This window comes from Aulonocara sp. 'chitande type north' Nkhata Bay, linkage group LG2 (genome assembly GCF_057382095.1).
Source record: "Aulonocara sp. 'chitande type north' Nkhata Bay isolate Kocher_YH1m ecotype deep benthic linkage group LG2, A_spYH_male_GT1.1, whole genome shotgun sequence".
Classification (NCBI taxonomy): Eukaryota; Metazoa; Chordata; class Actinopteri; order Cichliformes; family Cichlidae; genus Aulonocara; species Aulonocara sp. 'chitande type north' Nkhata Bay.
The window spans coordinates 23,995,047-24,021,473 of NC_141345.1; the positions used below are offsets into that span (position 1 = coordinate 23,995,047).

Here is a 26,427-nt window from a genome sequence, read left to right on the forward strand (position 1 = left end):
GATGACGTCAGCAATTTGTTATTAATAAATGTATAATCACACGACGGTGGAAAAGAACCCCCCCCCCCCCCCCCCCCCCCCCACCACCACCACCATCACACACACACAAAAGAAGGAGGGTGTGTGTGTGTTTTAGTTCGGGGGTGCACAAAGATGTAGAACTTCTGCGACTTGGAGATAGAGCAGATGGGTGGGTGGGGGGGGATTTAAGCAGCCCATGCAAGAGCACCACCTATTGATCCGTGTGACTGACAGACAGAGGACCACTGCAGCACACATGACACTGCCAAGCAGTTTAAGCTACTTCACTGCAGCTGTAGGGCATCAAATACTGTCTGCCTCCATTGTAAAATTAGTGGTTTTGCTCATGGGAGGAGGGGGTGGGGGGTAATGAAAATATTAAGGCCATATTGAAGAAATCCGAGTGTGAGAAAAGATGATTTCTAAAGCAGCCTCTCTGCAGGGCAACATAATAGATGTGTTATATAAGAGCGTGAAAAACAAGTTTGCCACCAGGAATGGAAGGAGGTGTGTTTTCTATCATTAACAGAAGCTTTTTCTTTTTTCTTTTCCTTTTTTCTGAGCTGACGTCTAGTTCATTTTGCTTGTCAGATTTTGATTTGGCAGCCCGTTAAAGCCGCTGTGTCTGACGGTCGTTTGAAAGCGGACAGAGTGGGCTTTCTTTCTTTTTTTTCAGCAGATAGATACGACAGTGATGTGAGTTTGCTTTGGGTGGGGAAAAGCACTCAATGGTCAGAGCTTCTCCTTTGATGGAAATGATTCATTTTGGTGGAGGATGCTGCCAGAACGGAAGTGCCTTGGGGGTCCGGGGAGATTTGAAATAGAAACCCCTCACCAGCTTCCGCCTCTCCTTGTCTCTCTCCCTCCCTCTCACTCCCTTCCTCTTTCCCTTCTCCATCCTTCCCTCCCACCACATTGACTGGATCCCTGGATGTGACTCTGGACTCAGCAGCCATGTAATCTACCTCTGCCTTGCTCCAAAGGGTTATCTTACTTAAGAACTAGGCATCTATGCAGGCATTCATCTGGAAAAAAACACTGCTTCATACATCCATGTGTGTGTGTGTGTGTGTCTGTGACAAAACACAAAAATGAGCGCAAACAGTGAATGGCGACTGACGTCATGCAACTCCCCGTGGCTATGAGAGAGCATTCATCTCTCTCATTTCTCAGAAAAGCTCTCCCTGCCAAATCGGCACAAGCGTCCCTCTGACACGACAGACAAATTTAGACAAAAAGAAAGGGAAAAAAAAGTCTAAGTTCTTGTGGACTTGTGCTACGTTGTGAAAAATCCTCCTTGCAACTTACATAACACGCTGGAATTTCCTCCTCCTCCTCCTTCTATCTTCACGTCCGGCTTCTCTTTGGTGCAGTAGAGGATAACAGCAGTTGACAAGATTGATCTCGGAGAAATCAATAATATCACCGTGCGCCATGATCACGAGGATGGAGTTGGTGACCTGTGCTTGGTGCAGGGCTGCTTTGATCTTCCTCATCAGGGGCAGCTTGCTTTTAAGATTAAAGTGCTGAGAGGGAAAACAACAAGGAGAGAGAGAAGCGAGGATGAAACTGGTGATGAAGGCGGCGAGGAGCGGGGTGGGAGGGATGTGAAGGTTACTGTGATCAGTTTCGGTATCTCCTCTAATGATATCTGCACACATGGTGTTAGCTGAACTAAAGTTGCTGCAGACCTTTGTGCCAGCACAGAAGATCAGGAGTGTCCTTCCTAAACGCACTGGCGCTTTTTTCCATTTTGACATCTAGTATTAGCACACGTGTGTATTCCTTGTCAGTTATTTTCAGCTTCCCCACTGAAATTATACAACCTTAAAACTTGTATCAAAACCCAAGATTTTTGTGGCAGAGTCACCTAATGAAATGGAAATTTTCTGCATGCTTGTGCATAATTCCCCACACTCTTTTGGAGGTCTGCTGTATTTTAAAGTAATCTATGGGACCTTTGTAGTCCAAGGTTTGGCTAAAAACCACAAGTTTGTTATGACTTTGGTGCAGGGTAGGGGGTTAAAAACAGAGCAAATTAGATGACTGCAAATGTGCATCATGCAGTCTTGTCTAAACAGTGTCATCAGAGATAGCCACTGGAAAAACAGGCATCAAACAATGTCCATGACATTGTTTGATGCCTGTTTTTTTTTTCTTCTGCCTGTAATGCCAAGCTGGCAGTTAGAAGAAAATTGATTTTTTGTAATTTGTGCAAGTGATCAAAATTAAAATGAAGAATGCAGAGATGTTAAACTTGTAATAGTTAAGCTGATTTTGAAGGTGCTGTCCACCTTCACCATCTTCAAGATCAAAAAATGTTCTGCAGGCTACCCTCAGAGCAAAGGCTAACTTTCTGAAAGCAAAACTGAAAGTCTAAAGATATATTCAGATGGGAATGATTTCTGAAGAAGCTTTTCTAGGGATAAATCCAACTTCATCCAAGTCATGTCTGTTTCCAAATGAATGCAGTTTGTGGAGGGGAAGGAAAATGGAGGAATCAGCTGTATGCAGGGCCATCTCCAGGATGTTTTCATAAGGGTGGCCATATGGGGGCCACTGAAAGTATTTGGGGTGGCACACCAAAAACATAATTTCCAGTTTTATTATGCTGTTGTCAAGTATAGGTTACCTGAAAAATATGACAACAAAGATACAAAAAAAGGTAATAATCTGTGTTAATTGATTGACTGATTGACTGATTGGGAGTCCCAGGCATCACTTTAATAATTCTCAGTATTAGATCGTATAAGAGTGTGAACTGTTACCTCTCCAGGGATTGGCACCAGCTTTTCTGCAACCTTATTACATTATTACCAACATAGGACAGGAAGGGGAGGGCAGCAAATTTTGCGGGGTGGCCAATGCCCCCACCCCCGGTGGCACCCCTGGCTGTACGAAGTGATCTTGAAATCAGCTGTTTGTGTGCAGGCCCGCTTTCATGGTGGTGTGCAGCACTGGGTTGCAGACAGCTGCTCGCTCCTCTAATTAACGCTAAAAACGCCTCTGGTGGAGAATGAACTGCATTTTGAACGGGGGGTGGCTGATTGAAGCCATTGTGGCATTTTTGTTTTATTTTATTTATTTATTTTTTGCTCTGACATGAAAGCCATGGCGGTTGTGGGAATTGTAGTTTTGCTGCTCCTCTTGCTGTTTCAGTGCCTGTTCACATGTGTTTGTGCCACAGCTGTGAAGTAGTATACATGTATGTATATATATATATATATATATTTGCACATTCTTGTGCGGTCTGCAGCACTGGCCTGCTCAGGCTCAAAGGTCAGCCATGTTGTGGGGCCATAAAAATGTGCAGGTCAGTCAGCGCTGTGGTAGCAGCCTCGCCTGCATGACATTACAAATGTGCTATTTTGAGAGGAAAGTGTCCTCCGAGTCCGAGGTGTGACCACACATCTTTGCTGGGTGGGCTGTGCTGACTCACTGGGGTTAGTGCAAAATATGGCACAGATATGATATCATGGCCGAGACCCCCAACCCCAACCCTACTCCACGGTTTATCAATGTCTGTCTGTCTGTCCTCTCCATCACTCATCTCCCTCACTTAGCAGCTGAAGTTTGATTTGCATAATGCTGTTTGTTTTTTCGCTGAAACCACAGATCCAGGAACCCAAACCCTGGTTACGGTGCATTAAAAAGTGTTCTGCACACAGCCGGTGCAGCTGATTAAATACAAGTCGAGTCTGTTGTCTCAGCAATGCATCAGCGCTGCATAATAATGCCTTCAGTATGCAATCCATATGTTGAGCATAGCTGTGCAATGCAAGGCAGGAATGGGGAGGAAGTTAAATGAGTATTTTCACTCCTCTTTTTTCCCCTCTTTTCCTTCCCGGTTGTTAATTACATGTAAAATACCTGAGGTTTGTGGTTGTTAAGAGGCACTGCCTGTACTAAAATACTGTTCTCTGAATGTTAATTAGCTGGCTGTGAATTAAAAGATTTAAACAAACCAGCTGTGGTGGCTTCTGGGATGGAGGAATTAGTGGGGCGTGAGTGTAGCTTTTTATTAAGATCTTTATCCCGACTGGTGTGTTTCTTTACGTGAGTAACGGGATCTGGCCGTCAGATAACGGCGGCCGATGACCAGAGGGACAGGAACGGCCGTGCAGCACGTCCGTGTGATGCAGCTTCGCTTGTGTGTCTGTGAATTAGCAACCATTTTGATCTTGTTTGTCCAAACTGATCCTGTTCCATTTTATTTTCAGCTTGTGGAAAATAAGCTTGTGTTATTTTTACTCAGTGTTGCTATGACAACCCAGCCATTTCTTTTTCCTCTTTTTCTTCTTCTTTTTTTATATGGTGGATCCAATGAAGTCAAGGGGGAAAAGGCCTCTTTTTTTGTTGATGAGACTTTTTTGAGATTTTTCTATCACTTATATTCCAGGTGAAGGTTGTTTTGACTTTGTTTTAGCATTTTGTTTTTAATTCCTATTTCTCTCCATCCATTTTCTTAACTTCTTATACACCTGGAGTCCTGGTTGTGGCTGGTTCAAAGCCTCTGGACACTCTGAACACCATCCCATCAACACAGAGACTCAGACAGGTGTTCACATCACACCTGGAGTCAGTTTAGGATCAAGCACTTAACCTAGGGAGAGCATGCCTGGTCCAAACCTCCAGATCACCAGAAGCTTCGAACCCACAACCCTCCCTGCTTATCATCTAAGCTGATTAAAAACTGATCGAGCTTCTGCGTGATGAATGGCTTTTAAAAAACCACCTAGTTACCTAAATTTGCACATTTTCATTCAGATATATTCACACCTTTCTACCATTTAAATACAAGAAAGACTTTTTTTCATGTGTTGCTGCTTCAATTCTTCTTTCTGCCTTTGCTCTGCTGAGCTTTCCAAAAAAGCTTAAGAGAAGAATCCAGGTTATCCAGAACACTGTCATTAGTAATGCTGAGTGGACGCACACAGTAACAGATTAATATGGTAAGCAGTATAATTACAACAGCGCAAGAACAACACTTAATCCTGCAGCTTTCTTACATGCATGCCGGCTCTTCTGCCTTAATGTTTAGTCCATGGTCACTTAAACTGTTAAACCTAAGGTACTGTAAAGAGGCACACGAGCTTTATGCTACACCTAAAGGTAAAATCTGGCAAAACATACATTGTTAAATATGGAAAAGTATGCATATTTTGAACACTAGGAAGTTAGTGACTTAAATGGAAATGCAAACATTATGCCACGATTTTTTCCAACGGGACTTATATAATAACAGGAAATCGCTGCTTTGCTAATGTACTGAATGTTCTTATTATTAACTTACCCTTGTAGAGTCCCGCAGCATAACGTTGCACAAACTTTAAATTGGTTTTAATCTAATTTCATTGTGGCCAGTGCAAAGGGAAAAAAATCTAAGCTTCCTAAAGTGGGATGTAAGTTATCCAGCTCCATTAAAAGCCTTTAATGTGTTTTGATGACTCTGTTAATGATTCTGTCAGGCACTTTCTCCACTGAAACTAAGTAGCTGAAAAATGACCAACTGGAAAGAGAGTCATAAAGGCCATGTTGTCACTTCCCTCAGGATGTGCATGGCTGGCAACTCATTCAGAATGCACTTACAGCCCCCTTGACCCCTAATATTTAATTTGAAGACTGTACTTAACCAGAAACACAGATAGAGAACGACAAATGAATACGCTCAGCTTGACCAGTTGTTCTGGGTATGTGCCTCCGCTTGTAAATGCTGAGACGTCTGCAGACAAGCTCGTTATTCCCCAAATGTCCAGTTGTCTCCTCACACACAGTAGATTTTGTTATTAGCAGATTCTTCCTGCTTTTGCTGGAGCGCCTGACAGCAGGACCAAGCACAGGAGAGCATTAGCAATATGGTGGACTTCTGTCTACTGCTGCAAAGCTGCAGAGAGACGAGGGAAAGGTGCACAAACCAAACATCCATGGATCAGTTTTTTTTTTTAGTATTATTTTTTATTTAATGTGTATATTTCACCACAGTGAAAATATCTTTAGCAAAAATTATTATTATTATTAGTATTATTAATAATAAAACTAGTCTTTTAATGAAGACAACGAACAAGTAAAAATGTTTTTTTCATAAATATTGTAATGTATTTATCATTGTGTGGGTATAAACCACAGAGAGGCTGACTGGTCTGTCGCAGAAAATGTTTGACAAAAAAAGGGAGTGCTGTATAGAAAGCATTATTAACAACAAGTACAAATTATATCCATCACATTTAATTATGTTTTACGGTGGGAATTAGTGCAGGACAGCGACTTAATAAATTATTAATTAGAAATTAATAAAGAACATGAAAGTGACTGTCTGTGGACGTGTCTTTTCACACACTGTAAAAAATTATCCCGTTGATTAAGAGTAAATACTGGCAACGGGGTTTCTCGTATTTTAGCGTTAGTTTCCTACTAAGTCTACACTGCAGCAAATCACCGTGGTAACACAAGCACACCCAATCACAGTAAACAGCTGTATTTTATTTGTATTACTGAGCAGCGTTCACGGTGCCTTATCGTTTTTTAAATTTGTTTTGTTTTTACAATTTTCTTAAGTAAAGTTACAGTTTCTTACTCCTTATGTTTATTATGTTATATGTATTATATAAAATCTAGTGAATTTTCACTATAATCAAGGTAGCAGGGTGGTCAGTGTAAAAGTATTTTTTATTTTTATTTTTTTAAGATTATCATGGGAATTTCACCTTTACCTAAATAAATGTATGATAAATATCATCCTTTACTGTTGATTAGCAATTTCAATAAACCAAACCATTCTCTGGGAAAAAGGAGACTTGGAAAATAATGTCACCTAAAAATGAGTTCAATCTGAAAAGACAAAAACAAGTTTCAGGCACATACCATCACCCTTACCCCTTCCTAAACCTAATGTGACTGCTTTGCACAGACAGAACAGAGGAAGCAGTTTATATGTTTATGAAAAGTGAATGCTTAAAGTCAACTTTTCCTTCAAATCTAAATTTACAAACCCAGCAGTATATTGTGTTAAGCCCATCTATGTGCAGCCCCCCTCTTATGTCGCTTGTGACAGCTGATGTAGTTGTAATGGAGGACTTGTAACAACCATAGTCTGTCAGATTTCTCAGGGAAACACAAATGTACTCCTTGTCACTCTGTCAGGTTCTTAATGGGGGTTTGTTAGCCCAGAAACATATCTGCAGCGAGACACTGTCACTGTGCACCCAGCCTTGATGTTTTTTCAAGTTAGCCGAGCCTCGTTTGTATGCTCTTTGTGTTTATGTATTCGGTGCTGTCGTGCCTTTTCTTTTAAATGTTGGTGCTCTCCACAAGATGTCTCCCTCACTGATGCTTACTGGGCTGTCTGTGTGATGTTAATGGAGTTTCTGAGAAGTGCTTGTGACAAGGAGATTGAAGGTCGCTCTGGAGACCAGTGCTCAAGCATGGGATGCTCCGACTAGCTGCAGCTTTTTTCTGGGTGCGGATTGGAGAAAAGTCAATCAGGATTTTCTCTCCTTACACAGCCCTAGTGACTGAATGCTAATATACAAGATGCAGAAACATATTTGTCAGATTTTCAAAGATAACCTCGTTATTTTTTTTAGGCTTTTGAGGGTTTTTTTGCATAAAAATAACATGGTTGTCCTGCTTATTTTACTGCACAGCACCTGCACAGCATGACTCAGCCAGCACTTCGTCTGTTACAAAACTGTTCCCTTGCAGTACTCTGTGTTGCAGATTTGGTTCTCAGGCTGCACTGAGAGAGAGAGAGGTGAGGCAGCTGTACTTTGTGTCTCTCTCTATGCTCAAGTGATGTCCAAGTCAAGGTAAACAGCACCATCTGCAAGGACGTAATTATGCTGCCATTTTACAGCACAGCCAGGAGGCAGCGTGCAGGCCCAGGTGTTCTCTGCGCATATCTATACTGTTAAAACCTCTAACGCACACACACAGAGGTCCTGCAAATATGCAAACTCAACACTTTAAAACGAGGACAGGCATCTTTAAAATCCAGGTTTTAGCATTCACATCGTTTGGTGTCCACTCCTCATCTAATCTGAGAGGTCACAGTCAGAAAAGTACATGTACAACTGCCTCACTGTCACGCTGTCATGTCAGAAATCTTTATCTTATTAGTAACACCTAAACTTTTCCTACTATGACAGGATAAAATGTCCGTTGTGAATATGTGACTCATTTAGTATCCGAGTACAGGAGACACTTCACAATGATTCAAAATCAGATTTTTATTTGTTGCCTACTATTGAGCGTTTACTGTTTATACGGGGAGTAGCGACAGATTTTGGTAACAGGCTGTTATTTTTATTATTTATTATTGTTTTATTCTAATCGGTGAATTAAAATAAAGCTGACTTTACTTTAGAATTGTAAAATTTGAAAATTAAAAACAGAAGTCTGGAATCAAAGTTTGAATTTTGTCAGAAAAATGTCAGAATTTTTTGTCTTTTTTTCATTTTTATTTTTTCAGTGGCCCCTGTCTTCTTCCATGAAAAGTGAACAAACTCTTATGAAAAAAATAAACTGAGCGTTGAAGCCAAACTGGGTTTTCTGAGATTTATTGAAAGAAACTCTGCAGAGGGATCAATACAGTACAGGCAGTCTTTGCATTAGCATCGATGCAGAAAAGGAAATTAGCAGCTCCTTTATGCTCATTGTGTGGATACAAACTGTGTGATCAGCTGTGGAGGGTTTTCTTCTCACTGTCACATAGGCGCCTGCTTGATAACAACGACACAGAAAGCGCCTCATGACCTCGAACACAGAAAACAGTCGGTTGTTTTTCCATCTTCTCACACTCTTTTTGTAAACACATGTTACAATCACATAAATGAGCTGAAATACACATTTTCCATCGTATCATCTAAAGACAACATGCTATGCTAACAGTCTGATTATTGCTTAATTCATTATCTGAACTTACACCTAAACTTAAACAGTAGCAGTCCTTTGAGTGTGGCAATGCTCCTTGTTTAGAATATAATTAACTGAAACAAGTATGGAGGCTGAAAGTCCAGAAAACTCAGTGTGAACAAGTTAAATTGAATAATCACTATAACTGAAGTTAAATGCATCGTGTCATTTTAAGAAAGGACATTTCATTTTCAGTGTAATAATGCTGAAATGGACTGAAACTAATATCACCAGGTAATCACCAGAATTTGCTGGTTATCTTTCTGTTATATCTTCAGGACTCTTAAATCTTTAGGTTTTAGTTACTCGAGTAATTTCAAGTTGAGAGCTGGGACTGCAAACAAGAAAATCAAAAATAGGATAATGGCACTCCCGGTTCACACCAGTGACTCTATATTAAAGATGGACCTGGCAACTGTGACATCACCCTTTGGTTTATGGACTACCGTTTTTGTCGCCATCTTGGCTGTTGGAGGCAGAAGTAAGAATATTTGGACACAAACCTTCCTCACAGCAGTTTATCAGGACCTTTTAATCTAATGATTTGTGTTTCTGGGCACAAATTTGGCATCATTTTGTTTGCCTCAATATAAAATTCCCATCATGAACACAACTTTTCATCGGCCCACTGTCATATGTACTGATTTAATTCCATTTTCACTATGTTAATATTTTCCACAGTCTTCATTCGGAAGGTGGAGGGGTTTGTGGCTGTGGAGCCGATTAATTCACTGTTAACACCAGAGACTCAAATTTGAGCTACAGACTTTTCAGATGTAATTTCTGTCATTTTTAAATATGTTATTGATTAACGCTTAACGTTAATGCATGACATTTGATACATTTGTTTTTGAGAGATCAGAGTGATTTTTTTCTCTAGAACAACATAAATAAATTACACCATAAATTGCACACAAAAAATGCTGGATGCAGCAAAAATTATGCAAACTAAAACTAATATATGCAAATACACACACACACACACACACACACACACACACACACACACACACACACACACACACACACATACACACACACACACACACACACAGCACATTACTTACAAATACACACTTACTGACACAAAGAAACCCGACAATTTGTGTTCATGAACCACAGCAGTTCGAGAAAAGTTGCATAGCTAAATTATTAACATCTCTAACGTTTGCTTGGTTAGCAAGGTGCATACACAGACTTGCTATTGCTATTATCCGAGTTATTCTGAGTGTTTTTGAGTTGCAGCTGGGGCTTTAAAAGCAAGGACACTGCCTCAGCAGAATATCTAGTAGTGATCAGATGGACTGCACTGGTGCAAAGGTGGGCATTTTAACATGGAGGTCTATGGGGATTGACTCACATTTGAAGCTAGCCTCAAGTGGCCACGTGAGGAACTGCAGTTTGTTGTCTTTATTACTTAGCCTCCTTGTCACATTGTGACTTTATCCACCAAAATGTCTTGAGGTGTTTCTCTCTGCAAGACTGACACCACATTAACAGAAAGTTTCCACAACAATAATTTCTGTAACCATCTTCTCAGACTGGGTTAATATTATGTGTTATTTCTTTTATAATTCTGCTAAAGAGAGGCCTGTTTGTTTTCCTGCGATAAAGACAGGAGTGTATCACAGGATGTGCTGCCTGGGTTTGTGATGTACTCTGAGCCTGCAGGCAGCAGCTAACGATCCCAAAGGTGATAGAGATATCCGATCGACAGGCTGATAATGAGACAGAGAGGGAGCGAGTGTGAGAGGAGGGTTCAGTGGGAACCCTTGTAAAACAGGATAAGGAAGCAGCTGTCCTCGCGTGACTTTTTTTTATTTCTGAAAAAGAAAAAATCAAGATGGCAGAATCTGGTGTATTTTTAGATGGCCTTTTTTACACTAATACTTCGGTCGGGCACGCTGCACACAGTGAATTTAGTGTTCAGTGGCAACTGTGCGGCAGCGTCACGCCAATGTGTTCTGATGGGGCTCTGAAACATAGAAACACGGCGATAAGTGATGATGATGGCTGCTTGGAGTAAAAGCTCAAGGGCCTTGTTTCATGGACCGTATTTTTTAATTTGTTTTCCCACTCGCTGATTGCACTGCAACACACTGTAACCAAGCAGATCCGACTGCAGTGCTGTTTTTCGCTGTGGCTGTGTGTGGGTGTGAGTCTGTTTTTAAGAGTGAGAAGCAGAGAAAAGATACACACGGAGAGGGAGGAGGAGGAGGTACGGTTTTCTACCACATCTCTGAGCATGTGTAAAAACAAACTGTACAGTATAAATACTGATTTTTTCCCCCTCCCCACTAAGGTTAAATCTGGAAAAGTCTCCCCTGAATCTCAGTCGCTGTGATTGTTTATTATGCAAAGTCAGAACATAAAAAGAGAGAGCGAGGGAGAAAGCCCCAGCTGCAGATATCTACCAGGAGTTTGCATTAAAGAGGGTATTGTCTCTGTAAAGCAGAAGGCAGCTTCATTCGCTCAAGTGGAAGCAGATATTTTTAGCATGAGACAATAGTCAGCCAGCTGAGAAAGTTGCCCTCTGGTTATGGTCTAAAAATTAATGGAGGATAGTTGAATATTAACCCCCCAACCCCGGCCACCACGGGCCCCCTAGTGCAGGCTGTGGCCTTTCAGACCACCGACGACCTTTTGGCTGACCTTCTCACTATGCAGAGCCCATGAAAACATGCCATGGCTCAGACATGAGCGTGACATGACATCCCGGTAGAGCTTTATGTGCTCCCCGGTTGAGATGGTGATGAAAATAAAACATATATAAAAAAAATGTACAATGAGTTTGACTGTGGCGTTAAATGTAGTTCACCTCTGTTTGGCAGGACTACACCTTGACAATGTACTTCCAGCAAGCGTGGCGGGACAAGCGGCTCTCCTACTCTGAGATTGCTTACAACCTGACTCTGGATAACCGAGTGGCTGACCAGCTGTGGGTCCCTGACACCTATTTCCTCAACGACAAGAAGTCCTTTGTGCATGGCGTCACAGTGAAGAACAGGATGATTCGTCTCCACCCTGATGGAACGGTGCTGTACGGACTCAGGTAAGACTTTTATGTGTCATAGCTGTGTCTTTATGAATTGTTTTTATTGGCAAATGATCTGGTTGGACCACAAAAAAGAAAAAAAAGTAAGAAAATAAGAGAAGATATTTCAGCCTCTCCAAACTCTACTCAGAGCAGTCAAGCTGCACTTTTCATACGCAATGAGGGATTATTACGAGGCCGCCCATGGTGCCGCTTTCTGAGATGATTAACAAGGTTGAAAAGAAGAGGCAACATGGAGGCCAAGCGAGGCAGGTGTGTTTGTGTAGCGCTGCTCAACAAGAAGGCATTTTAAAATAAAACCCAGGGTTATATATATATTGAAAAAGGCAGTGTTTTCAAAGAATAACCAAAATCTGATTATTAAAAAAGCTGATATGACACAAAATTAACACCTGTTAAAGTAAGAAAAAGTGCAAATGTGTGTATTTCCTGTTTTTTTTCCCGCTTCTTTATTGATATCAAAGGATTGGTGATTGTGTTTGGGCACAGAAAGGTTACGTTTGACTGTTTAAGTTAGAGTTCAGTGATTTCAATAATCTATACCACTGACTTATTGACTTTCCATGCTAATGTCATCGAATTAATTGCACACAAGCCACAAATCTAAAAAAAAATAACACCCCGGGTCGTAATGAAGTATAGAAGGTGTGTATAGGAGGAACTATATGCACTTGTACTGTAGCCTTTCATATCTCCTGATGATCATCAATAATAAAAAGCTGAACTGACTCTGATTGTGTGCAGCCCATCTACACGATGTCTCTTTGTGGCGCAGGGCTGCGATGCCTCTGAGGATGCTGTCATCCATAATTGATAAAGTCATAATCAATAATGTAGTAGTTCAATACAAACACTGAATCTGTATTTGTACTGACGTTGCGTATTTGACTGCATATGCTAACGCAACCCGTCCATCACTGTGCCGCTGCCTCCTCTGATCTGTCACCGCCTTTTCGTGTGCGTGTGTGTTCATGCATGTGTGTGTGTTAAAAGCTGAGGTTATTGTTGCTAATTCAAGATGTTGCAGTCGTTCCCTCTCTTGACTGAGATGCCCTTCTTGCGCAAAGGCTGCTTAAAAAATTTAAGTATCTGCACTGCACCACATTATTCATCGCTACATTTTGTCTCAACAGTCGAGAAATGTAATTCCGAACACTCTGACTCAATTATATAAGCCTAACACATATTTTTTGCATAACAGCCAAAAAGCAATGAAAGCCAGGGGAGTTGTAAGAGTGTTGTGAAATTTTAAGGGGGTGTGCGCAGCAGAGACATGTGGTTTTTACCTCGGATGCGTTGTCCTTGTCAGTTCTTCTCCGTTATTTGGTTCGTGGGTTTGGTCCAGGTTTTATTTGATGCTAGCGAGTCCAGACACAAGCTGCTGTCAGAGTCAGCCCGGCCAGATGCTTGCGTGCTCTGAGCACACTGACACGTACCTGTAGAGACGGGTCAGCTGGTTGCAACAACACAGCTTTAGTGGGTGTGGAGAAGATGGCTAACTGAGAGTCTATAGGAAAGAGGATGTATGTGAGCACACATCCTGTCAGAGGTCCGGGGATGTGAATTCATTCAAGGCATGTCATCGGGGTAAAGGTCAGCAGTGGTGGAAGAAGTTTTAGTTAAGAGTTAAAGTAAAAAGGAAACAGTAAAGGGGAGAACATTTTAAAATTGTGCTGCAGAAAGAGCATAAAATTATATCAGCATGTTATGACAAATTAAAAACGGATGCATTATTAAGTAAGAAAGCTTTTACTGTGGATACTAGTCATTTTGACAATAAAATTCACTTTCTTTACACACTGCTGTTTAATTCATACCACTGCATCATATGTCTGAAGCTGACTGACTGTAGCTAAAATATAAAAAAAAGGAAAAGTGGAGTAACTACAGTTGTCAAATACATGTATCTGAGTAAAAAGTAGAGACGAAATGTTTCCAAGTAGTTCCACCATAATTACTGCCCCTGAAAGCCATTTCCTAATTATTTATAAACATGTAAACTGTGAAAGGGACCACTCTCATGAGTAAATCTATATGTATGTAGGACATAAACATTAACTATTGATGTAAAAGTACATTGAAGAATCGGAGGGTAATTAAAATTATTGCAGCTGTGCCTTTGAAATCTTGTAATCTTGTTGCTTTTGAAATGGTTGCTTTAGCCATGAGGACCAGGTCTTACAGGTAGTAGCACTCTTCAGTGCAGCTTAGGTTTGTCAAAAAGGCGATGAGTGTGTTATCAGTTTGCAGCTGAGTAGGGTCAAGGTCACAATTCCATGTAAACTGGTTGTGAATGAATAAATCGCAGGAAATCATAAACCTTTTGCTGTCAGTTGCCGTCTGCATATACAGAAATCCACATGAAAGTGAAAAACCACACTGTTTACCTACTTCCACTCAGTGTCCAGCCAGAATCTCTGAAATTCAGAAATTCCTTCAAAAACAGTAACATAGTTTCTTCAGGACAGTGATTCAACTGCAACATGACAAAGACAACCTTGGCAACCTTGCTCTGACATAATAGAACCAGAATACAACCAGTTGGCAACTAGTCTAAGTCTCCTACTGCAAAGAGATGCATTGCAGATAAGTTGTATCCATTAGCACAGACTGACTCAGATTGATCCCGATGTGTTTATAATCTCTCTGCTTGTATAAATTTTAAATACATTTTTGCAAATCTTAGCTGATTTTTCTGAAAGTGAGTCAGATGACAAGTGTTTGGAGACAGGTTGCCTCCCATCAGGCGACCTGTGCAATCATCTTGCAATCTTAAGTGGTCCCCCAGTGGCTGAGGACTTTGGATACTCATCTACTTGCAAGCCATTGCATTTTTTTAAAAAAAATTAAATGCAATCATCCAGCAACCACCAATTTTTCCAAGTCAAGTGTATTTTTGTTTTTTTCTATTTTGATTTGCAGCAATGTGACAATCAAAAAGTCATTGACTTCAGTGATTAATATCCACTGGCAGTATGGAGTGGGTGGGTCCCACTTTTCTGTTTTATTATGTGGATAAACTCTACACAGCACTTCCAGAGGCCTCCAGTGGCACACCTGCCAATTTTGAACTAAACTGCATGAATGGCTGTTAAACATCACAAACATACAGAGATTTCTTCATTTCCTCATTTATTAGAGCAAGTTTTGCATTATGAAGAATGAAGAAGGTAGGAAACTAAAAGATGTCATTTAGAAATCTATGGGTGCTGACATGTTTATGGAGCGGTGCGGTCAGGATATCTTCACCTCTGCTGTGATATTAAATCACGGGAGTAGATGAAGCCACATGCAGGACACAGCGACTCTCTTATTCAATCTGCACAATATAAACACAGAAAAACTCAACCAAACAACCGTCTGTAAACGTTTAAATACATTTTAAATTTATTCTAAAATCTACCGACTGGTCTGCTGACTCAGCCTCTGGATAGAGCAAACTAATTTTGGCAAGTAATAATTGCCAGCTAATAGTCATCACATGCCATCCTTCTAATGCAAGTAAAGCCTGCTCAAGGTGACTTATCTTATAGTGCTTGAACTACAGACTGAAAACCAGAAAGCTTCCTGCCCCTATAATTTTACCCCCTTACTATATGCTGAATCTCTCTTTTTGGAGATTAAGCTAAAATGTTTGACTATAAAATATCAGGTAATATTGCTAAATCCTTAGATAATGAGGGGCAAAAGTAAACATATTATTGATCTTGCAGGAGGAGTATTTGTGCTGAGCTGAAACCAGCTAACACGCTAACTGGCAAACACCAGTAGGTTAAACTGTTTAGTTTGCAGGAGATGTGTGTGTCTGTGTGTGCAGTTTGTGTCTCTGGGTACATGTGCGTGTGAATGAGTGAGTGTTATTTTCAGGGGTGCACACGAAGGAGGAAGAGTGAGGGTGTTGTTTACTCCTTATTCTGTGGATATATAGTGCATCCCAATCCTGCCAAATCCTGGTCTTCAATTACCAGGAGGAGCAGAAAATTACAACAGTGCTCCCAACTGTCACTTTAGAGCTCGGTTTGACTCTCGGGGAGAGGCAGTCTGATCTAATTACCCAGCCCCTGAAAAGGCTCAGCCAATAACACAGATACCGCCCAGGCTGCGAGGAAAAAACACACATATACACACACAACAGGAAAACACAAACTCCACTTAGCTTTTCATTTTATGCAGGAATGGAGGAAAAAATGAAAAAGAAATATAGACACCGAGTGCGTGACTCGTGCTGTATGTCGCTCCACATTGGCATACAGAGAGAGACTGAGCCGAAGAGGGAGAAAGAGACGTGAAGGTCAGACTTCATTCAAAATGGAGAAATTATTAGGATTCTCCCCACTCCCTCTCCACCCTCCCTCCTTTCTCTGTGAATATTGTAACTCCTTTTGTGTTGTGAGAGGACACATCCTTGTGCTTTGGAGACTGACGTCGTCTTCTGTCAGGCCAAGGAACGTTTCTGCTCTGCAGCTAAAATGCACAATGATATCCCGTGCGAATGCTGTCAATGGGATCACTTTTAGAGTTATCTCCTTCTGAAGTTACAGATCAGGCGAGAGGGAAACGTAGAAACCTCTTTATTTTTCCTGCTTTTTGATTGGATGTGCTCTGTGACCTGCCTGAGCAGGAAGAGACAATCCTGCATGTGTTAGCTCAGCTCAACATGGGCTCTCTATCCAAAATGGAGGAAGCTTCTCCATCTTAATTTAACTTCTGAAATGATCTTTCTATTTTTTTCTCCTGATGCCTGCATGCATGATAAAATGTCAGTTTAAGTAAGCCTGCACCAGGTTTGGAACCTGCAAAAATCCCCCTCTCATCTGTATTTTGGCCTCTTCTTCTCTGATGCTCCCTCGAAATGAGATTCTGTCTGGGAATTCGTGGTGGTTGTGTTATGTCCGTAAACAAGGTCATTTGGAATAAAGGTGCACAGGCCGCCTTAGGGGGGTCCACACACACACATATACAGAGAGAGAGAGCGCGCCTGGGTTGAACTGTTAGAGGAACATAGACAAAAAAAGAAAAAAACAGCCTTTTTTAGACTCTGTGTCCTATTAGCTCCGACGCAGAGCAAATGTAGCGTGTTTGATTCTGCGTGATCTGCGAGAGCATGGCCTTTCCGCCGGCAGGTTGGGATGAGCGAGAGACGGACCGGCTCTGATGTTGATGAAGAGCAAACAAGCCTGTGCTTCATGACAACTGCTGCTGCTGCTGCTGCTGCAGAGGTCCACAGCAGACTCTCTCTGCAGTGGAGATGACGAAGACGAGGAGGAGGAGGAGGAGATTCAAAGATGGGGAGGGAATCCTGCAGAGAGAAACCCTCGTCCTGCTTCTCCTGCGTGCTCATTATTTGCATTTTTGGGGTAATTGTTAGAGCAGGTTTTGGATGCTCTAGCTCAGCCGGGTGAGGTGGGGGGTGCAGAAGCAGTTCTTGATCAGCCGTGCGGAGTCTCAGACGAGAAAGCTGTGAGACTTCTGCTGATGATGTAGGTGGGCTATAAATAGGCTGTTATTTTTACCCCTGCCATTTTGGCCTCATTTCTGCTTTTCCCCTGTGTTTCCTCTGTGCCACCGCGATGATTTAGTGATGGCGATGGCGATGATGGTGAGTGATGAGTGCCCGGCTATGCGAGCACAACATCCTGGGAAGTTGTGGCCATAAAAAAGGGGTAAACTAGGACAGAAATGAGCCTCCTGTTTTAATCCCCCAGTGCACCATGGCCCTGCTAACTGGCTCTTACATAAGAGCCCAGAGAGCAAGAAAAAAGGAGGCAGAGACGGAGAGAGCCCGAGTGTGTGAAAGAAGACTCTGCAGCTCGAAAAAATGAAATCCCAAACTTGCCAGCCTCGGCCTGAGGGAGCTGAACATCTTATGCAGAAAGATTTCAAATAAAGTTTGCTCTTAATTATTAAAGACAAGGCGCTCTTAAAGATGCATCTGTAGATGTGATGAAGTTAACCGAGAGAAGGCATTGTGATTGTATTTTTTTATTGCCATAGTGTCCCCGCAGCTCCACGGGACCACGTTCTCAATCTCAAAGCAGCAGCGATTTGAAAAATGTGTGAACTAAGAACATTTTTTTGCCCATTTCTATTCATGTTTAAAACATTTACAGGCTTTCAGGAGATGACAATGCACACCAAACAATATACATTTCAGCACTTTGTCATAAATTTTTTTCCCATGGTAGCACTTCCATTATGATTTTATAAATAGTGGAATGACGTAAAGTCTTTGATTTATCAAAATAAGCAAATCCAGACACCACTGCTTGTGTTTTTTAATGGTAAACAACAGATTTTTTTTATTATTTAATATTTATTGTCCCTGATTTATAAAATTGCATATCCTCCTGAGGCCCAATTTCTGAACAGAGATGTGCAAAGGTGACCCTCATACGCCCTCAAATAAGGACAGCGGGTTTGTTTTACAGCTTAACACTGTAAAATGATCATCATGAAGCCTTTTTGTTCACATCACCTCTCTTATAAGGACAGTTTACCTTTCATTTATTTTTGTATTAGTTCAAATTCAGTGATAAGCAGCAAGATTCATTTGTTCCCATTACAAACACTGTATTTCACAAAATGGTGAAACTGAAGAAATAAAGAATAAAAGGACATATGAACTAATATATTGATGGAAAGTGCAATTATGAATAAAGACAAATTATGATTGTGCGACACTGAGGGATCCTTGTTGTTGAACTGAATGTCCAATGAATGTAAAGTGTAAATGTAGCATGACTTTTACTGGATGATCTGGCTACTCAGTGGCCTTTTTCATTGCCACGTACGAATGAATGGACCGCTAACACAATAAATCGATGATGTGACCGTAATCAGCTGTGGCAAGGAAAACCCGCGGTTATGACAAACACTTCAACCTATACTGGGAATTCTCCCACAGGCTGCTATTATTATTAATGGTCGCGTGACGCCATCATGTTTTATATCAATCAGTGTGTTTGTTTGTGCGTGTGTGTGAGGGGGTTCGTCTTACACGTCTACGCTAGATTTAGCCCCCATAGTTAGATTGTGTGGCCAGTCTCTCTCAGACAGCCTCAGGGGTTTGGTGCGGCCGGGTGCCAGCCCGTCTCAGCTCTGGCCAACTTGTCATCTATAACAGGAAGTGCGTCACCCTGACTGAACCTGTTGGATATGACTGGCCTGTGCTCGACGGCTCTTTTTTTAAGGAGCCCATTGACCAGACGTTGAACCCTGCTTTTTTTTTTTTTTTTATCTCTTTATGGGATAAAAGTAAAACCAGCATAGTGTCCAAATTCCACACTTTGTTAAGTACAGTAATTACTAGCTTTAATAGTTTCCCAATCTTGTCATTAGAATAAAATATGCAGTAAATTTCATAATAAAAGCAGAAAAGAATTTCTCAATAAAAAGACATTGTCAGCATCAGCTTACGATTTATGGAGGCTTGAACTGAGGCTGATGTAAAAAGTGTGCTTTAACAAGAAGGAAACCAGACAGAACCAGGCTCCGGGAGCGCGGCCATCTGCCTCGGCCAGTTGGAATGGTTTCTCGGATTTGCCAAACAGCATCTGATTTTGAGTTAATCCTGATCCCCACATTTGATGGCATTTTCCATTTGAACCTATTATTTCCGGAAGAATGGCTTTCATGTCTGGTGCTCTTCAGGTTTGCCAACATCCTGCAGGGATGTTTACATTACTCTGCGCAGTGAAGGTCAAATAAAATGAACCCAGCCTGCTCGTGGCCGCCTCCACCTGTTTCTGCGTTGAATCCTATATTTCTTTATCCCTCTCTGTGTGTGTAGGATCACTACAACCGCAGCCTGCATGATGGACCTGCGCCGCTACCCTCTAGATGAGCAAAACTGCACCCTGGAGATCGAAAGCTGTAAGTACCGTTGTCCCTGACAACCAGCTCTCACACCCACACGAAGACATCGAATTAAAGAGATCCCACGTACGCATGCAGCTCGGAAAACCGTCCTGAAAACAGTCTGCCAGCCCAGTGGCACCGAGGTAGAAAGACAGTTGATAAGACAGGATGTAAAATGCTGAGAAAGGCTGATGAGATATCAAGAGATATGCATCAAGAAGAGGAACATCACTAATGGCTCAGTGACTGATAACATCCAGCCTAATTAATTCAACTGCTACTGCAGTGGCTTCCCAAGGCGAGGAGGAGCCTGATTAGGTCCAGTATTTCAGGAGGGTGCTGATAGTGGATGTTGTGTTCAGCTTTCTCGTGAAGCCGCCTCCATGTTTGTGAAGTACAAAGACTCAGTTTCACGTGGAGTTTGTAATTGTACGTGATCCGGTGCTCTCGAGTCAGGGGAGCGAGGAAAGAGAGGAGGAACGTGAGAGAGAAAGACGAGGTCCTCTGCGTGTATTATCTGGGTCCCCTAGGAGAAGGATTATGGGGCTGGGATGTGGTGTAGGCCCAGTCTTCCCGGGTTTGATCACACTATTGCCAGCAGCGTTAAGCAGCACAAAAACAGCGCGGGTCAGAACCACCCCCCCTCCCCCGCTGCTCCTCTCCCATTATGCTTGCCATCTCTCTCCCCATCACCCTCTCTTTCCGTTTCTCATCTCCTTTCTTCGCACGGTCTCATCCTCTTCTTTTTTTTCCCTCCCAGCCTTTTTATCTCTCTCTCCATCACTCATATGCTCTTTTTTTCTCTCCTCCTCTCTCAGGCAGAAATACACACACACACACACACACACACACACACACACACACACACACACACACACACACACACACACAGCTCCAGTTTTGATCACCAGGCAGTATCTGCTCTCATATGGATTAACTGGCAACGGTTTTAACGTTGGAATCTCTTCATGCCAGAGCATGCTATTTTATTCAGACTAATGAGCCCAGAGAAGTCTCACTCCCCTTGATAAACTCAATGCATTTTTAACAGACACAAGTTTTAAAACCCCAGAAACCCCCGATACATCAGCGACTCACTGCTGCGGCTCAGGCCGTGGGACTCACGTGCTGCACTGAGGAAAAAAAAAAGAAAGCATTTCTTCCCCTCTAACACCAACTAATACGATCTGTTATGCACATATAAATGCTGACATACAGTATCCATGCACATCTTTGGCTCAGGCACCCTTCATATCAGTCTTGATAGACCAGGTTGAGTGCAGTGATGTAATGCACTAACAGAGACAATGGTCTGGAACGAATGGAGCTACAAACTAACTGAATGTACTGGCCATAAACTGCTCCCTTCATATTGAAAAAAAACTCCCCTCTACCAAATGACTCAACACCCCGCTGATCCCCAGCCTGACGTAGCCGATAAGAACTTAACCGAGCTGCACCTCAACAGCAGCATGGTACACTAATTGGGGTAATGCTGTGATGATAACGGTAGAGCTTATTTATCTGCTGGTGTGGAGTTCCAGCATCCACTGCTTTATGCTCTGCAGATGCATTCAGTATTCAGTGCCATAGTTTGCCCTGGCAAGAAAAGCTTTAATTAAAGAATAAGACTAATTTTAAACAAATATCGGAGAAGTTGGTGCTCCCTCTGCACCAGAGAGCTTCTGTGTTGCACTGATGGACATCCTTCTTCATTACTGTCATCACACACTGTGAGTTTGTTTTGAGTCGATCCCACGTACTTCATCCTGCTGCTGTGAATACTCACCAGAGCACCAAATGTGTTGCAGAACCTTAACAGATGCAGAATTTACTCCTGTTTGAGTAATATTGGCCATGAGCTACAGGACCCAGCTGTTTCGGGGGATTTCTTTTTTTTTCTTTCAAACAAAAACAGCAACAAAAAAAAAGAAGAAGAAAGAAAGAAAATCTGTATTTGTGTGCCATTACCTTAACTGTCAGTGATGCAAGATGTTAAAACCACCCTAGAGACAGAGTTTCTTTCTTCCACAGCAGACACATCGCAGTAGGAAAAGCACAGGTATAAATAATATACCGAATGGTGGCTGTTGAGTTTCCTGACATTGTGCATGCAGGTTCGTGCAGAAGGAAGCCATTGCTGATATTATTAGTAACACCTGAGCTTCTCCAACTATGACAAATCAAAATGTCTGCTGTGAAAAAAAAAAGGCCTGTGGGTGAAGCCGGCTGCCCGTCCGACCAATAACAACCCGACGTGACTAACTTCACCTTCAATGTCAGCGCCATAGCAACAAAGAATTTTGTGTTAATTTTTAAAAATCAAAGCCTCAGACTTTAATTATTCATCACATCTGAATAGGTCACTGCCTCTATTTTGAGCATGCGGCAGTCAAAGTGGAGCTTTGGAGTAGGGAGACGGCCATTCCCTGGGTGAGCACACGACGCCGCTCCGTTGACTGTAGCAGGATAAAGTTCAGACGAGAACATGTTTCTTGGTACATATACATGCTTCACACACAGAGAGTTGAAAATGCTGAGTGTTGATTAATTTTTTATATGCAGATAGGTTCCTTTGTCTCCATTCACGATGTGTGCAGCTATGTAGAAATTAGCTTCCTGCTTTAAAGTGCTGAAAAATAAACACGTTGTCAACCAGATAACTTCTTGCAGTTACACGAATTGTTTCAGGTTGATAGAAACAGGTTATGGAAACAAACCTGCAGTGAACCGGCAGCCACATATTTAGTGAGCGTCCCTCTGTTTCTTGTCCCGGTGACGGAGCTGAGAGACTTCTACTTCCTGCAAGTTCTTGAAATCACCAACAATCACCTCCTTCTTACGCTCATGATTAATTTTGAGTGACAAATGGATAAATGCATGTTTATAGAGATTACGCTTACACAAAGTTTGCCAGCAAATACTCAGAGCACCGCTCAAAGATTTCTGAGGGCTGTAGGTGTTTCTGTAATCTTCCCTGCTGTTTATAACCTTAAAATTTTAAAATGTGACAAGCCCCTAATGCAAAGATGGCCTCTGCAGCAGTGGCTGGATAAATGGGAGATCTTAAATGTGTGTTAGTTTAATGATCCTCACCCTAACCACAACCATAGAGATTTGTTTCTGCAGTGAGCGCCGCGGGCCTTTTCTCTGGCTTGTGGCTCTTAAAGTCAAATTGCAACACCTCCTTAAATTTTAAACACTTTAAATACTTTAAACCAAAAGTGATTTCATATTTTTAGAGCCCTAAAATGGCACCTTCATTCTATTTTCCAAGAAAGCATAAAATATGTTGTTAAATTTCCTGTTATTTAAAGTTCCTAATCATCTTATGACCCCTCAGATGTAATCAGAGTTGGTGACGGCTGCTGTGGATATTGCCAAGCATTAAGTATAGTTAAGGGCAAAGACAGACAAAACCGCAGACGACTTTTAACATTACAGCACTTTGCTGTGATATATTATAGAGCATTAATGGATGGTGATAATGTTTCTCTAAGTGTCCTGGCTTTTTTCCCCTGCAGATGGATACACCACAGATGATATTGAGTTTTACTGGCGAGGTGGAGACGGCGCAGTGTCCGGCGTGGACAGGATAGAGCTGCCTCAGTTCTCGATCGTCGACTACAAACTCATCTCCAAGAACGTCGTCTTCTCCACAGGTGCGCAGAAGCTTCACTGGGTTTTGCAGGTTTTAATTAGCATAAGCTGCTGTGTTAACAATTTTTTGGCCTTTTATTTTTAACATAAAATCGACAGTCAGTATTAGAGAGAGAGTGTATGCGACAGGCTCGCTTGCGTCAAGGAAAATGTATTTGGTGTCACTGAGGAAACTCTATTTCTATCCCACTTCCTCTGCTCCTTTGCCTCCTTCAGGTTCCTACCCCCGCCTGTCCCTCAGCTTTAAATTGAAGAGGAACATTGGTTACTTCATCCTGCAGACATACATGCCTTCCATCCTGATTACCATCCTCTCCTGGGTCTCCTTCTGGATCAACTACGATGCATCGGCTGCCAGAGTGGCCCTGGGTAGGATCGGCTCGCTTCTGCTCAGCGCTGACCCTCAGAAATAACCCAGAGCCAAATGATAGCAGAGCATGAAAAGAGCCATTTAACGTACATTATTATGCTCAGGATTTCTGCATTATTGTGTCTGTGGCGAGCCTGATGTTTTCCCTGTATTTTCTCAGCGTTTACTTTTTTTCCTCATTAGCTCTAAGCACAGTGAGTGATAGCAGTGTGTGATAGGCTGCCTGGCTAAATGTCTGTTGTTCAGAGATGACTATATGCATGAGTCATGCAGAGCGAGAGGCACTGCAGCTCGACCTTGAAGTGTGCTGTCTTTCTCTCATCCTGTCTGTCTTTTGGAGCCTCTCGCTGGCCGGAGATCGCAGCTTATCAGAGCCCGAGCGCAGCTGTATTTGTTTAAATGCACCGTGCACTTTGGAGCTCACGCTCTCACGCCAATGTCAAACTGGCACGTCGGTAGCTTTTGCGTTTTGCGCGTCTCTTTCTTGTCACACACCGTTTGTTTTTTCGGAAGTGGGGACGGCTGGCAGGTCAGAGTCCCAGACGGTGCGTTTAGAGGGTAACGTGATTTAAAGATGTCCCCCCCCCCCCTCCCCGCTCTGCTCTCAGCGTCCTAACCAAAAGAGAACAAGTGCAGCCAATGGGGAGACGAGGCTCCGTGCTACAGTGACAGTGCTGGCTGCCGGGTTATTTATAATACGTGTGAATCTGACCAAATGCAGATTGTGCAGGCAGATGACTAATGTATCAAACACAATGTGTACATGTCAGGAAAGCAGGTGAATCGTGCTGTGACTAACAACAGATGTTTACAGTGGCAATGTGGCCCTTTTTTTTTAAAGCCTACAGTTTGTTCCATCATCATTGGTTGCACGACGGGATGTAAGCTATCGCAGTCTCAGGTGTTTTTTTTAATCCATGTGGACTCACATTCTCTCAAATTTGACTGCTTGTGTTCATTAAACACTATACATTGTACAGCATAAGAGCAAATGCACATGTTCCCGAGCACGTATACTTTGGAGATGAGCATCTGAGCTCAGTTAGTTTGATGCTGGGGCAAATTCCAGCGAAGCGAGAAAGACATCTGTGTTCATTCATTATGCACTGCCTCTATAGTAGATCCTCAGTTGTAAGCAGCTTATATAAAATGCAGAGTTATGGCATCAGATGCAGAAAACTGTGCAGTTTGTTGCCTAAAACCAGTGGAATAAAATGGCAGACAGTAGCTATAGTGCACCATAGCCTGCACAGGGAATGACTCACCTATAGACTTGGGCAGAGCGGTGCTTTGGGCCAAACGCTAACATCAGCATGTTAAGCTCTGCATGCTAATGTGACCACACTGATGACTAACATCAAATTTAAAGGGTTCATCGTGGTAGTATTAGTATTAAGGTGCTAAATAATCAGGCCTCATCTTATCTTAAAGACCTGATAGTATTGTATCACCCAAATAGAGCACTTTGCTCTCATACTGCTAGTTTACTTGTGGTTTCTAGAGTATTAAAAGGTAGAAAGGGGGAAAAGCCGTCAGCTTTCAGGCCCCTCTTTTGTGGAATCAGCTCCCAGTTTGGATTTGTGAGACGGACACTATCACTGCTTTTAAGATTAGGCTTAAAACTTTCCTTTTTTGATAAACATATACAGTGGGGCAAAAAAGTATTTAGTCAGCCACCGATTGTGCAAGTTCCCCCACTTAAAATGATGACAGAGGTCAGTAATTTGCACCAGAGGTACACTTCAACTGTGAGAGACAGAATGTGAAAAAAAAATCCATGAATCCACATGGTAGGATTTGTAAAGAATTTATTCGTAAATCAGGGTGGAAAATAAGTATTTGGTCAATAACAAAAATACAACTCAATACTTTGTAACATAACCTTTGTTGGCAATAACAGAGGTCAAACGTTTACTATAGGTCTTTACCAGGTTTGCACACACAGTAGCTGGTATTTTGGCCCATTCCTCCATGCAGATCTTCTCGAGAGCAGTGATGTTTTGGGGCTGTCGCCGAGCAACACGGACTTTCAACTCCCGCCACAGATTTTCTATGGGGTTGAGGTCTGGAGACTGGCTAGGCCACTCCAGGACTTTCAAATGCTTCTTACGGAGCCACTCCTTTGTTGCCCGGGCGGTGTGTTTTGGATCATTGTCATGTTGGAAGACCCAGCCTCGTTTCATCTTCAAAGTTCTCACTGATGGAAGGAGGTTTTGGCTCAAAATCTCACGATACATGGCCCCATTCATTCTGTCCTTAACACGGATCAGTCGTCCTGTCCCCTTGGCAGAAAAACAGCCCCATAGCATGATGTTTCCACCCCCATGCTTCACAGTAGGTATGGTGTTCTTGGGATGCAACTCAGTATTCTTCTTCCTCCAAACACGACGAGTTGAGTTTATACCAAAAAGTTCTACTTTGGTTTCATCTGACCACATGACATTCTCCCAATCCTCTGCTGTATCATCCATGTGCTCTCTGGCAAACTTCAGACGGGCCTGGACATGCACTGGCTTCAGCAGCGGAACACGTCTGGCACTGCGGGATTTGATTC

The 26,427-nt window shown here is 42.2% G+C and overlaps 1 protein-coding gene and 1 long non-coding RNA gene across 3 annotated transcripts in view; one reads left to right on the forward strand and one right to left on the reverse strand.

Annotated features, from left to right (window-relative positions):
• The window catches only part of LOC147337849 (uncharacterized), a 48,606-nt gene that overhangs the window by 7,845 nt on the left and 14,334 nt on the right, over window positions 1–26,427 (reverse strand). Inside the window, exon 2 of the long non-coding RNA XR_015131543.1 lies at window positions 1,330–1,547. This is a non-coding gene — a long non-coding RNA (uncharacterized LOC147337849). The remainder of the gene's footprint in view (window positions 1–1,329; window positions 1,548–26,427) is intronic.
• gabrb2a (gamma-aminobutyric acid type A receptor subunit beta2a) overlaps window positions 1–26,427 on the forward strand; it is a 33,325-nt gene that overhangs the window by 1,517 nt on the left and 5,381 nt on the right. For both annotated transcript variants that reach the window (XM_086311806.1, XM_086311813.1), the window contains exons 4-7: window positions 11,763–11,983; window positions 19,776–19,858; window positions 23,368–23,505; window positions 23,720–23,872. In XM_086311806.1, the coding sequence (XP_086167932.1) occupies window positions 11,763–11,983; window positions 19,776–19,858; window positions 23,368–23,505; window positions 23,720–23,872 (595 nt within the window). The remainder of the gene's footprint in view (window positions 1–11,762; window positions 11,984–19,775; window positions 19,859–23,367; window positions 23,506–23,719; window positions 23,873–26,427) is intronic.